Below are 13,504 nucleotides of genomic sequence, written 5' to 3' on the forward strand. Positions count from 1 at the left end.
GAACGAGAAAAAGAAAGACACGAGAAATATGAGTTTGAGCGAAAAAATGCGAATAGAGAATGGAAGAGCAGAGAGAGAAATTTTAAGACAATTTGAATTAGAAAAATTAAAAGTACAATAGAAATCTGAAGCCTTGCCTGTCAGAAATGAATTCGGTGCAGCTAAAAATATCAGGCTAGTTCCGAAATTTCAAGAAAAAGCGGTTGATAAATATTTTCCTCAATATGAAAAAGTTGCAGAAAATTTGAAATGGCCACGGCAATTTTGGTCCACTTTGTTATAAAGTGTTTTGGTTAGCAAAGCAGTCGAAGTTTACTCGGCGCTGGCCATAACTGAGAGTTCAGATTATGACAAGGTCAAGGCCGCGATTTTAAAAGCTTATAAATAGTACCCGAAGCGTGCAGACAAAAATTAAGAAAATACAATCAAATGTGTGTTGAATTTGCGAGAGAAAAATATTCATTTGATCATGTGGTTGCGATCTAATAGAATTAATGCCAATTTCAACAACTTTCGTCAACTCATCTTAGTAGAAAAGTTTAAGGAGTGTGTTCCTCAAGATTTGAGAACACATTTAGAAGATAAGAATGTGAAAACTCTTGAGGAAGCCGCAGTTACTGTAAATGTATTACATTTGGTTGTGTATTCTATTTAGCGCCTTTGGCGGAACGCAACTTCCGCTAAATCAAGTACATCGCTAAATGCCATCCGTAAATCTAGATGTTTAAAGTAATTCAGGAATGCGCTAAATCAAATCTACGCTAACTTGTTGAAAAAACGATTTCCGCCAAATATAGTATACGCCAAATATAATACGTTTACAGTATTTCAGATACTTATACTCTCTCTCATAAGATAAATTGTGTAGCAAAATATCAAGCTAGTAGTTCATCAAAAAGTGTAGACTCAGATAAAAAGAGTGCTTCAGAGTTTCAATCTAGTTCCCAGTCACCACCTCACAGTGGTTCTACGTCCGATCAAAGGTCAGGATGTTCTGAAGGTTCCTCTGGTGAAGGATCGCTTCCTACTTGTACTTCTTGTAAGAAAAAAGGTCATCTGATTAGTGAATGCTTTTAGCTTAAGAGAAAAAAATCACCTTGACAAACCACAGTCACATGCTTGTACAGCATTTAAAAATGATGGGAAAGACTTTGTTTCGTTTTGTTCTGACACTCCGGATGTGCAGGGTTCAAATTCCAGTTCTATTAATTCTGTGGAGGATTATGAGCCCTTTTTGTATCAGGGATTTGCTTCACTCAATGGCTCTAGTGAAGTTAAACCTGTTCAGATTTTGAAAGATACTGGTGCTGCACAGATTTTGTTGTTAGAGAATGTTTTGCCTTTGTCTGAGCAGACTTCTACTCGTGGGTCAGTTTTACTACAGGGTGTTGAGCTAGGCGTCATTGATGTTCCCTTACATAGAAGTTATCTGAAATCAGATTTAATTACTGGACCAGTTATCGTAGGTGTCCGACCTACTCTTTCTGTTCAAGGCGTTTCCTTGTTGCTATGCAACGATTTAGCTGGTAGCAAAATCGTAACTGATCCTATAGTTTGTGAGAAAATCACTTCCAATGTCGCGTCCGATGAAGAAGACAACGACCTATATCCAGCCTATGCTGTTACTAGATCGATGACCAGAAGAAAAGAAGTCGAGGCTGACCATGTTCAACACAGCTGGTTAATCTCATGAATTTGGCCTCAGTGACACTTTCCTGTTTGACCTTGATGGTGGTTCGCATGAAAACAGCTAGCCATATAACAGTGAGTCTCCACTGAAAACCAGTGATGATGATGATGATGATGATGATGATGGTCCCATTATACAGTTAGACCAGGGCAAGGACACCCTCAGTAGAGAGCAGCTACTGTTCGAGCAAAATAAGGACCCCGATATCATCCAACTGAGCAAGAGGGCACTTCCACCAGAAGAGGCCGCCAAAGTTGGAGAGTGTTTCTATACAAACGACGGGATCCTTATATGAAAGTGGTGACCACCTGATGCCCCACCAGATCAAGTATATCGTTCACCAGATAGTGGTACCAGTGATATATCGTAGGGACGTCATAAGTTTGGCTCACGATACACCGATGGAAGGTCATTTAGGAGTCAATAAGACTTGTAACAGGATTTGAGTCATTTTTATTTGCCTAAGTTAAGATATTAAATTTTGCAAGTCTTGTCATGTTTGCCAGATGGTAGGTAAACCTAATCAGAAAATTCCATCTGCCCCTCTACAACCCATGCCAGCATTTGAAGAACCATTCAGTAGGGTGTTAATAGATTGTGTAGGAACCTTGCCAAAACTAGGTCAGGGAACCAGTATTTACTTACTATCATGTTTACGTCCACTCGATTCCCTATACCTCTTAGGAATATTAAGGCGAAAACCATGGTCAAGGCCCTTACCAAGTTTTTCAATTTTATAGGAGTGCCTAAGACTATTCAGTCAGACCAAGGTTCCAATTTCATGTCAGGGTTGTTTCAACAAGTCATGCATGAGCTGGGTGTAAGACAGTACAAGTTTACTGCTTATCATCCCGAGTCTTAGGGGACACTTGCACGCATCCATCAAACCATTAAAACTATTATGAAAACATATTGTTATCAGTATGATAAAGATTGGGATGAAGGGGTTCATCTTGTTTTATTTGCTGCAAGAGAAGCAGTTCAAGAGTCTCTAGGATTCAGTCCCTTTGAATTAGTATTTGGCCATACAGTTCGAGGTCCTTTGAAATTGTTGAAAGAGAAATGACTAACTGAACCTAGCGCTCTTAATCTTTTAGAATATGTATCAAATTTCAAAGATAAACTTGATAATGCTTCTAATGGATCACAAGAAAATCTCAAGAGTTCTCAAGCCAAAATGAAAGTTTGGTGTGACAAAGATGCTAGGTACACAGTTTTTAAACCAGGTGATAAGGTTCTTGTATTTTTACCTGTTCCTGGTCATCCTTTACAGGCAAGGTATTGTGGTCCTTATGAAATTGAAAGCAAACTTAGTGATGTGAACTATGTACCGAACAAGAGTACAAGGGTTACTGGCAAGTGCCATTGACTGAGAGAGCCAAAGAAATATCTGCATATGTGACTCCTGATGGCTTCTTTCAATACAAAGTGATGCCGTTTGGTATGAAAAATGCTCTAGCGACCTTTCAGCGGATGATTCATTCCCTTCTACGTGACTATCAAGGATGTGAAGCCTACATTGATGATGCCTATCATCTACAGCGACACACGGGAGGAACATCTCCAAATTATGCATGCATTCTCCGACATTCTGGCAAAAGCAAATTTAACAGTGAACCTTGCATAGAGTGATTTTTGTCATGCTACTGTAGAGTATTTATCTCATAAAATAGGTCAGGGTTATGTTACACCTAAAGTAGGTCAGGGTTATGTTACACCTAAAGTAGATCAGGGTTATGTTACACCTATTATGGCTAAAGTGGAGGCTATTGCAAAGTTCCCGATTCCTACAAACAAAAAAAAGTTAATGAGATTTTTGGGCATGACAGGTTTTTACAGAAAATTTTGTCAACATTTTTCTTCAAGAGTTGTTCCACTTGCCAACTTATTGCAAAAGAGGGCTAAATTTGTGTGGACAACGGACTGCGATGAATCAATTTGTAAAATTAAATATGTTCTCATGAGTAGTCCAGTTCTTTCTGCTCCAGATTTTTCTAAGCTGTAGATGCTAGTGATGTAGAAATCGGTGCGGCTTTGTTTCAAGAACATAGTGACAATGTAGATAGAGCTGTTTCTAGTGACAATGTAGATAGAGCTGTTTCTAGTGACAATGTAGATAGAGCTGTTTCTAGTGACAATGTAGATAGAGCTGTTTCTAGTGACAATGTAGATAGAGCTGTTCCTAGTGACAATGTAGATAGAGCTGTTCCTAGTGACAATGTAGATAGAGCTGTTTCTAGTGACAATGTAGATAGAGCTGTTTCTAGTGACAATGTAGATAGGGCTGTTTCTAGTGACAATGTAGATAGGGCTGTTTCTAGTGACAATGTAGATAGAGCTGTTCCTAGTGACAATGTAGATAGAGCTGTTTCTAGTGACAATGTAGATAGAGCTGTTTCTAGTGACAATGTAGATAGAGCTGTTTCTAGTGACAATGTAGATAGGGCTGTTTCTAGTGACAATGTAGATAGGGCTGTTTCTAGTGACAATGTAGATAGAGCTGTTTCTAGTGACAATGTAGATAGAGCTATTTCTAGTGACAATGTAGATAGAGCTGTTCCTAGTGACAATGTAGATAGAGCTGTTTCTAGTGACAATGTAGATAGAGCTGTTTCTAGTGACAATGTAGATAGAGCTGTTTCTAGTGACAATGTAGATAGGGCTGTTTCTAGTGACAATGTAGATAGGGCTGTTTCTAGTGACAATGTAGATAGAGCTGTTCCTAGTGACAATGTAGATAGAGCTGTTCATAGTGACAATGTAGATAGAGCTGTTTCTAGTGACAATGTAGATAGAGCTGTTTCTAGTGACAATGTAGATAGAGCTGTTTCTAGTGACAATGTAGATAGAGCTGTTTCTAGTGACAATGTAGATAGAGCTGTTCATAGTGACAATGTAGATAGAGCTGTTCATAGTGACAATGTAGATAGAGCTGTTTCTAGTGACAATGTAGATAGAGCTGTTTCTTATTTTTCAAAGAAACTTACAAAATATCAACAGAATTATTCAACCATTGAAAAACAGTGTATTACTTTGTTGTTAGCTTTACAACATTTTGATGTTTATTTGAATGTTACTGTACATCCAATTCTTGTTTTTACGGATCACAACCCTCTCACTTTTTTGCATAAAATGTCAAACAAAAATCAAAGACTCACAAAATGGGGTTTATTATTACAAGAGTATGATATTGATACATGTATCAAACATATCAAAGTCAGAAACAATGTTATAGCAGATGTCTTGAGTACGTTTTGTTATTTTGTTGTTGCTTTGATTGATGTGCATTGTATATTTGAGTTTTCATTGTTATTTAAACTTTTTAAAGGGGGGGGGGGTGTATTGTGTATTGCTATTTGACCTAGATAGTTCTAGAAAGTGATGTTTATTTCATTGACACCTATGACCTAGATTGTTCTAGACTAAGCTAGTTTAGTAGAAAGATTATGTAATGACTGCATCATGATCTTTCAAGATTGTATCAGAAAATACATTGAAATTCTTCTGATTAAAAAAGCTCTGCTTAGACACTTTCGATTCATATTTATTTCACTGGGAACTACGATTTCGGATTATTATTTTTGTGTGTAGATTCTGTTTGGATTTATTGTTCACTACCGTAAGTTAGTGTTTTGCTATTTTACAATTATTTTTCAATCATTAATTGTAAATAAATCTTATTAATTGTTTACTTGCCTTTTGTTAGTAAATTCTGCTGCTCTATAGTAAGGGTTTGTTCTGATCCATAACAATAGATTTTTGCGAAATGCTGACTTTAAAAGAAATTGCTGAAACCCATACACCATTGCATCCAAACTATTTAATAATAAACAAACTTTACAGTCCCTAGATATAGATCATCTTATACTTAGTCGACATTGCTGTTGTACACGTCTGATTTAAAGTATGGCTGAGATCAACGGAAAAAGTACCACCCCGTAACACAATTTATCTGTGCTGTTCATCGCATTATAACATTCTCTTTCAATTGATTCAGTCAAACATACTAGTAAATAATTTCCTGTTCTTACCATAAATAAAACCAAAACAAAATTGGTAGGCATGTGACAAGGTTAGCTAATTTATTAAACAGAAAATATTCAAATTTCTACCGCGTTCTTTGTAGCATCATGACTCGGGATGAGGTAGATGCGCCCTCTAGCTCATGGTAGAGAAATTAGCGCGATTTGAAGAGGTTCACACCTGAAATATGGAGTGTGTTTTACAAGAATATTGTAATTGCAGCACTATGACAGCAATACCTATGGGCAGAGAATGGAAAGAACACGTTATCAAGTGGCGATCATATTTTCACAGAGAGAGAGAGAGAAAAAAAACCAGCTGAAGAACAGAAAAAGAGGTTGCAATTTTGTAACTGTATCTTTTCAATGTTGTTTTCAAGGGGTGAAAACTTCTTATTAATTGGATAGGCTTGTAAAATCATTTCTTAAGGTGAATACTAGAGAAGAAATACATGTAATAAGATTTGAAAGGTTATTTCTTTTTCGGTATTTTATTTTTTTTCATTTTCAATTTTTTTTTTTTTTATATTTGTGAAACAACATACTCTCACAATCGGTGGGAGAGAGGGTGTCAGAAAATGGCAACTCCGGGAAAATGGATAGTATACACAAGCGCTTGCTGTTCTTGCTGAACGTTTTGAGGATGACTTCCCATTTTCAATTAAATGTCTGCTATGGTAAAGGGGAAAATTGGGGAACCAGGATAGGAATGGTTTAATGAAAATCAAGTACTATTCAGGTACAAAGACTAAATCAGGAAAAATGACAAAATTATAATTAGGTTTAGGTCTTAAACCAAGTTAATGAACTGTGAAATGTAGGTGATCATGAATAATTTAGCTACATTGTTGTATTACTATGCTAGAAGTTTTTATGTGTAATACTCTCATCTACATAAATAATTAAGAACCTTGGATGTAAATTTTAGGCTGGTGTGGATGTAACTCTACTAGTTCTTATCAACTTTGTAGAGGCAAACTAAAATGTACTTGGTGAAAAATCAACGAACTAAAACCAAATTCATACTTTATTTACTTAACTTCTTATGGCAAAGCAATGTATTAAATATCAAATGAATATCTGCGAAAACAGAAGAAAAAAAGTGCGGGAAACTATTGTTTCATGCGATTTTTGTAAGTCCGAGGGCCATAACTTAGTGAAAAATCAACGGACCAAAACCAAATTCCAACTTGATCTGTAACTTGTTATGGCAATTGGCAAAGCAATGTACCAAGTATCAAATGAATATCTGCAAAAACAGAGAAAAAAGTGCGGAAAACTGATAATTTATGCGATTTTTCTAAGTCCAAGGGCCTTAACTTAGTGAAAAATCAATGGACTGAAACAAAATTCAAACTTGATAGATCTTATTATGGCAAACTAAGCAATGCATAAAATACCTGCAAGCACAACAACAAAAAATCCGGAAAACTGATAATCCATGCTATTTTGCTAAGTTCAAGTGACATAACTTAGTGAAAAATAAACGAACAGAAACCACATTCGAACTTGATCTGTAACTTGTAATGGCAAAGCAATGTACCAAATATGAAATAAATATCTGCAAAAACAGTGAAAAAAGTGTGGAAAACTGATTAGTAGGACTGACAGACGGAGCGCAAACCTTATGTCCCCTTCGTCTTCGTCGCTAGGCGACTAAAAAGGGAGAGTAGTGGATCGGGGAGCTGATTTTAATCAGATTGACTGTCGACTTACCGACATCTTTCAGTTTCGCTAACGTTTCCTTCTTCTCTTCCAAGTTTTCCTTCTCCGCACAAAGAATTTCACAGCCTCGTTCAACCATTTTCTCCATATTTGTAAAACTTCCCGCTAATTATCCACCCGCTCCTCGGAATGCTGTAACTGTGCGCTGATATTTGTCATGTCTTCCTGCGTAGATTCCTACACTCAATGTAGATCATTGCTGTTCATTCTCATCTCTCGCGCAGAGTAGCAAATCTTACCATAGTCTGTCAAGACTGCTTGACATTCAACACTTTCCAAAGATTTTCCGCAAGAATTTTTTAACAATTTCATATCGAACAGATATGTACACAAAAAATCCGTGCAAGATTGATTGATTGAATATTGTTTAACGTCCTTCTGGAAATATTTCACTCATATGGAGACGTCACCACTGCCAATGAAGGGCTGCAAAATGTAAGCCTATGCTCGGCGCTTATGGCCATTGAGCAGGGAGGATCTTTATTGTGCCACACCTGCTGTGACACGGGACCTCGGTTTTTGCCGTCTCATCCGAAGGACCACCCCATTTAGTCGCCTCTTACGACAAGCAAGGGGCTACTGACGATCTATTCTAACCCGGATCCCCACGGGACTCCGTGCAAGATGTGATAAAAATGAAAACCTCTTGCTTGGTGACACCACAGTGACTTTAATGGCGGTGTGATGATCTCATAATGATGATCGCCGTTGTCGAGGATCCAAAAACTAGACCGAAGTTTGGATTTTTTTTTATTTTTTGGGGGGGGTTTTTTTTGGGGGGGGGGGTAATAAAAACATCCCAACGACATAACTATTTTCAAAGTTTATAAAATAGACAGCTCCAAGGAAAATATATACATATGTACTGTAAAAATAACGATGATATTCGTATTGTAATAGTTTTGTACATATGTACTGTAAAAGTAACGATGATATTCGTATTGTAATAGTTTTGATTTTTATATAATTCCAGAACGTGTCTAAATTTCTTATCTAGTGTGAATAATGTTACCTTTACGATTCAGTTATTTCCTGTCCTTAATTCTTTGATTTCTTTGCTGTGTTTGACTATTTCCACATTTATTTTGTTTGGAGAAAGCACGTGTATTTTGACAGGAAGTGGTCCTTCATTTTGACAGTTCTCTCAAAGTCAATTCTAAAACAACGTTTCTTTCTGTTATTAAATCCCAACCTTAAAGTCTGGCTCAAGGTGAATTAGATCTCTTACCTAAGGAAACTTCATTCATTTTGTTGAATAAGATTATTACTACATAAGATTTATAATCTATATAAGTAGTAGTTTTATATTGCCACTGGAAAGATAGCGTAGGATATTTTTAAATTTATTTTCAAGGTTCTGACTCACTTTGAAAAGTATGGAGGTCCATTAGTGTACTTAATAGATATATTTTGTTTGTTTTTTGGGGGGTGGGGGGGGATCTACTCCTTCCCGTATACTCAGGTTATTTTTCAATATTTTCACTTGTGAAGTTTTGTAAACTCTTACACTGGTGTTTTCACTCAAAAATTTTGGTCTCATAAAGAACATAGTTCAACAATACACGAGCCTGGGTTGACAAATATCTTGAACCATTCATAGTATTTATACTATTTTGTATATGGAGTGTGTTCTGCTTGTGTTAGATTCATTAGCCTATGAATATATTTGGAATTGAATTGAATTACATTCTAATTTAAAAACAAATGATAAGTTTGTGATGGCCCTGCAGAGTTCGGTATAGGTAGGGAGGACTGTATATATACAAACAGACTGTTTACGGTTACAGTATAATAAGAAATTCATATTTCTATGCACCATTAGATACGATGGTTTCGGCGAAGATAACGAACATTTAAATTTGACACATATATTAGTATTTGAATCTCCTTTACTTAGTACTGGATAACACCTAAGCATACATTTTTCATGTCTACTAATGTAACGATGCCTTTGTCATCCTTTATAACATTGATATAGACCGGAACATCAGACAGACCCACTTAAAGAGGAAGAATGGTAATGTATTATTTGAAAATTTACTTTTGGAGGGAAACATTGATTACTTTTATCCTGAAATCCATATTTACAAAAACTAAAAAGGGTTTTTGTTTTTTTTACCGTTCCCAAGTCAATAATGAATCGGGTTAGTCCATTCTGCAGGTAAAGGGTATTTTATGCATGTCATTAACTTAAATGATATGGTATTGATGTATCTCGAGAGACTTCTGGACTAATTTTGGAATTATTTCAACGAATATAAATAGTTTGAATTTGAATGTATTTCAATAAAAAAGAAAGGAAATGCATTGGATACACGGTCTGGTCCTATTCTCTTTGTTGAAAGGTGAGTGTCAGGTCCATTCTACAAATTAACAACTGCATAAAATGGTTTTCATTATTTTTCACTTTGTTTTTTAAATTTCCTTAGGTCTACTTGAATGAGTTGCGTAGTAAATGCATTAAGGTGTTTACTGGGGGGAAAAGACATCTGTTTTTAAGCTTATACAATCGTTAAGTGTAAAAGGTTGAAAAGAACTGTGTAATTTGGGAGAAATATCTTCAGTCTGTCTTTAAATTATGTAGTTTCATTAATATTCTGTGATAGTATTCCCTCTAGAATCACACTCGTGCTATGTACAGTGCCATGCGATTCTGTATCTATAATTCAATTGTATACATGTATGGAGTCTTGTGCAGTAAAGAATCACGCCGGGCATTCGGATACTATAAGATGGGCATTCGGATACTATAAGATGGGCATTCGGATACTATAAGATGTGCATTCGGATACTATAAGAACCGGGTCGGACATGAAGATTTAAAACGCCGCTTTGAGATTATTCACTCGGCGGACGTATGTGATCTTAGCTATAATTGTGCTTTATTGTAACCAAATCTTGAGAGTTGTCAGTGGATATTCAAGATACACGATCGTTTTATCATCAGAGGTTTCTGAGAAATCAACGAGCTTTTACTGGATCATTATAACGACCATAGAATCTGCGAAATGCTGACTCTAAACGAGACTGTTGAAACCCCAGCAACATCAACTTGTTTGGCAGTAGCCTGCCTCGATTTAAAAACTGATCATACACAGAACAAGCTCTTGCGTATCGAATCAGTTGAGAGATATAAACACCATATGCTGGTGATAATGGAATATTGCTACATAAATATGGGAAGTAAACTATGGAGAAGCTGAAATCATCCCGTTTGTCATAAAGTTTAGTTGTTAATTTGCCGTTCATATTCATTTTTAATAAAATATCTAAGTAAAACCAGATGTGGTGTCTTTATCTTGAGTTCACAGGGATATACTGAATCGACATATGAATGAAAATGATTAAAGGAAAAGGCAACCAAAAAAATGTTTACGTAATAAATAATAGGACTAATTTATATGATTAAAATTTGTCATATCATTTTTTGATACACGGCCTACATAAGTTTCAGTACTAATTTGAAAACGTTAAAAATTGAAAATCCCGCCATCTATGGAAGCTGCTATGATGTGGAACTCTTTTTTTATTAAAGACCACAGAAACCAATAGTTTTGACGTCACGCCGTCTATTCCGGTTTTGCTGAGATTCTAAGATGTGCATGTGATTGATGTGGTAGATTTTACGAATACACAAATTAATGCCTTCCTGTCAAGCTGTTAATAAATAAAACGTCGCCGATATTTAAATGTCGGTCTGAGGGCCACAGCAAAAGATTTTTTCTTCTCATGTAGAAGCCCTGCTTCATAAGAAGAAAAAAAAACAGGTCGGCTAACAAAGGAGCACAATCCGTGCCCTTGAGAATTCCAACTGACTATTCCTGTTTTATCTTTATCTGTGTAATTGATTTTTTCAGTTTCCAGCGGAGATATGTTCAACATTACCCCTCGACTAGTGGATAAACAATCAGATGGCAATCCCATGGAGAGCACAACAGCATCGACAATATCAAAATGCGCCAATCTGTGTCAGAGGAGCACTTCCTGTTCCGTGTTCCGGTATAACAACAACTCTCATGAATGTGGACTGTACAGCGGTCAGAATTACAGAGATGTTGGAGCAGACGTCGGGAGCAGCCACTTCCAAAAAATGCCGAGCGGTATAAGTTTTTGTGTTGTGTTCTTTTTAAGGAGGTACTCTACATCGTCATAATGGCTGACTTCCTTTTAAAACATGAATGAAAATATAGATATCAGCAGTATTTGACTATTCATTTAAAAAATCATCGCCCAGCTGAGTAGCTCAGTAGGTTAGCACGTCGACTGAACTGTAGATTGCGGGTTCGAATCCAGCAAGGATTTGGTTTGGGTTTTTTTAATTTCAGATTGCTTCTTACTAAAACTGTATTTTTGACTAAATAAAGTAAAATAAAAAGTTTTCAATTTCAAAATGTTTTGTACATATCCTCCACTTTTCATCCATATCAAATTTCGCTGGTGTAGCATACATTAATAAAAGATTATATCATTTCGTAATGGGGAAAGAGAAATGAAACAAATCAGACCAGGATTCGAACCCAGAACACATGAATCTCATGCCGGGTGCTCAACTATCTGCGCTAACCTGTCACGGACAATAAATTTACTACAGTACTACACACAGCAGGCAATGGGTTGAATAGCCTATTATACATTAACCTAAGCCATAATCATAGGTTTTGGGCAGGTTTATATTTGTTTGCCGTCTGTCTGTCCGTTTCATGCGTTTGTCTGGGTTAAAATTGCTAATGTTTCATCTTCTAGAGCCTCCCAGGGCTAGTTTCTGTCAAGAATTGAAAATACATGAGGGTAAGAACTGCGATTCCTCACGCCGGCATGCTTCATGAAGCGCGTTAGCTTGTACTTTCAAACATGATTTTTTTTCTTCTATAATTTACAATTGACTTTGATTTACGTCGGACTTCTCAGTCCATGAAATAGATGTACTATATCTATCTGTATTCATACGCGCATTGTTTATATCTGTAGCACTATCAGTCCTACGCTGGATCAAGTCAAAAACATTTCCCCCCGGGTTTTTTAGCACCACCTGTCTGCGTAATCATTACCAAATATGGAGCGTCATCAAGGTCATAGGTTTTTAACTTGATCCAACTTGATGAATTTTTGTCGCAAGTCCATGTAGACAATTTTCTTTGTACATAATTTTATACCACTGGCCAATGAATAGTAAATCCACATCATTTTTTACATTCTATTTAACAATAAATCCAACCCATTATTTACATTCTATGTAACAATAAATCCAGATCATTATTTACATTCTATGTAACAATAAATACAGATCATTATTTACATTCTATGTAACAATAAATCCAGCCCATTATTTACATTCTATGTAACAATAAATCCAGCCCATTTTTACATTCTATGTAACAATCAATACAGATCATTATTTACATTCTATGTAACAATAAATCCAGCCCATTATTTACATTCTATGTAACAATAAATACAGCCCATTCTTTACATTCTATGTAACAATAAATCCAGCCCATTATTTACATTCTATGTAACAATCAATACAGATCATTATTTACATTCTATGTAACAATAAATCCAGCCCATTATTTACATTCTATGTAACAATCAATACAGATCATTATTTACATTCTATGTAGCAATAAATCCAGCCCATTATTTACATTCTATGTAACAATAAATCCAGATCATTATTTACATTCTATGTAACAATAAATCCAGCCCATTGTTTACATTCTATGTAACAATAAATCCAGATCATTATTTACATTTTATGTAACAATAAATACAGATCATTATTTTCATTCTATGTAACAATAAATACAGATCATTATTTACATTCTATGTAACAATAAATCCAGATCATTATTTACATTCTATGTAACAATAAAAACATTCCTGGATAAATTATGTTGATTATACTCTCACTAATTTGTATATTATACGTTGTATTGTTTTTCTCGTCTTGGTGTTAACGTTTTATCAACCATTGTAGCGTCTTCTTGTACACCTGGAATTGACGAGTGGTTTCCAGATTCGGGTCTATGTATCTATATTCACACTGACCCTATTCCGTACAGTGCCG

At 35.8% G+C, this 13,504-nt stretch overlaps 1 protein-coding gene across 2 annotated transcripts in view; it reads left to right on the forward strand.

Annotated features, from left to right (window-relative positions):
- The first annotated feature begins 5,027 nt into the window (after positions 1-5,027).
- The window catches only part of LOC130048345 (uncharacterized), a 14,722-nt gene continuing 6,245 nt past the window's right edge, over positions 5,028-13,504 (forward strand). The window contains exons 1-3 of one of the 2 annotated variants that reach the window (XM_056144945.1): positions 5,028-5,313; positions 11,295-11,537; positions 13,415-13,504. The exon at positions 13,415-13,504 is cut by the window's right edge and continues 99 nt beyond it. In XM_056144945.1, the coding sequence (XP_056000920.1) occupies positions 11,309-11,537; positions 13,415-13,504 (319 nt within the window). In that variant the 5' untranslated portion in view covers positions 5,028-5,313; positions 11,295-11,308. Of the gene's footprint in view, positions 5,314-9,071; positions 9,783-11,294; positions 11,538-13,414 lie in introns of those variants that run through there. The other variant, XM_056144944.1, reaches the window with a different exon arrangement.

The sequence above is a fragment of the Ostrea edulis genome, chromosome 7 (assembly GCF_947568905.1).
Source record: "Ostrea edulis chromosome 7, xbOstEdul1.1, whole genome shotgun sequence".
NCBI lineage: Eukaryota > Metazoa > Mollusca > Bivalvia > Ostreida > Ostreidae > Ostrea > Ostrea edulis.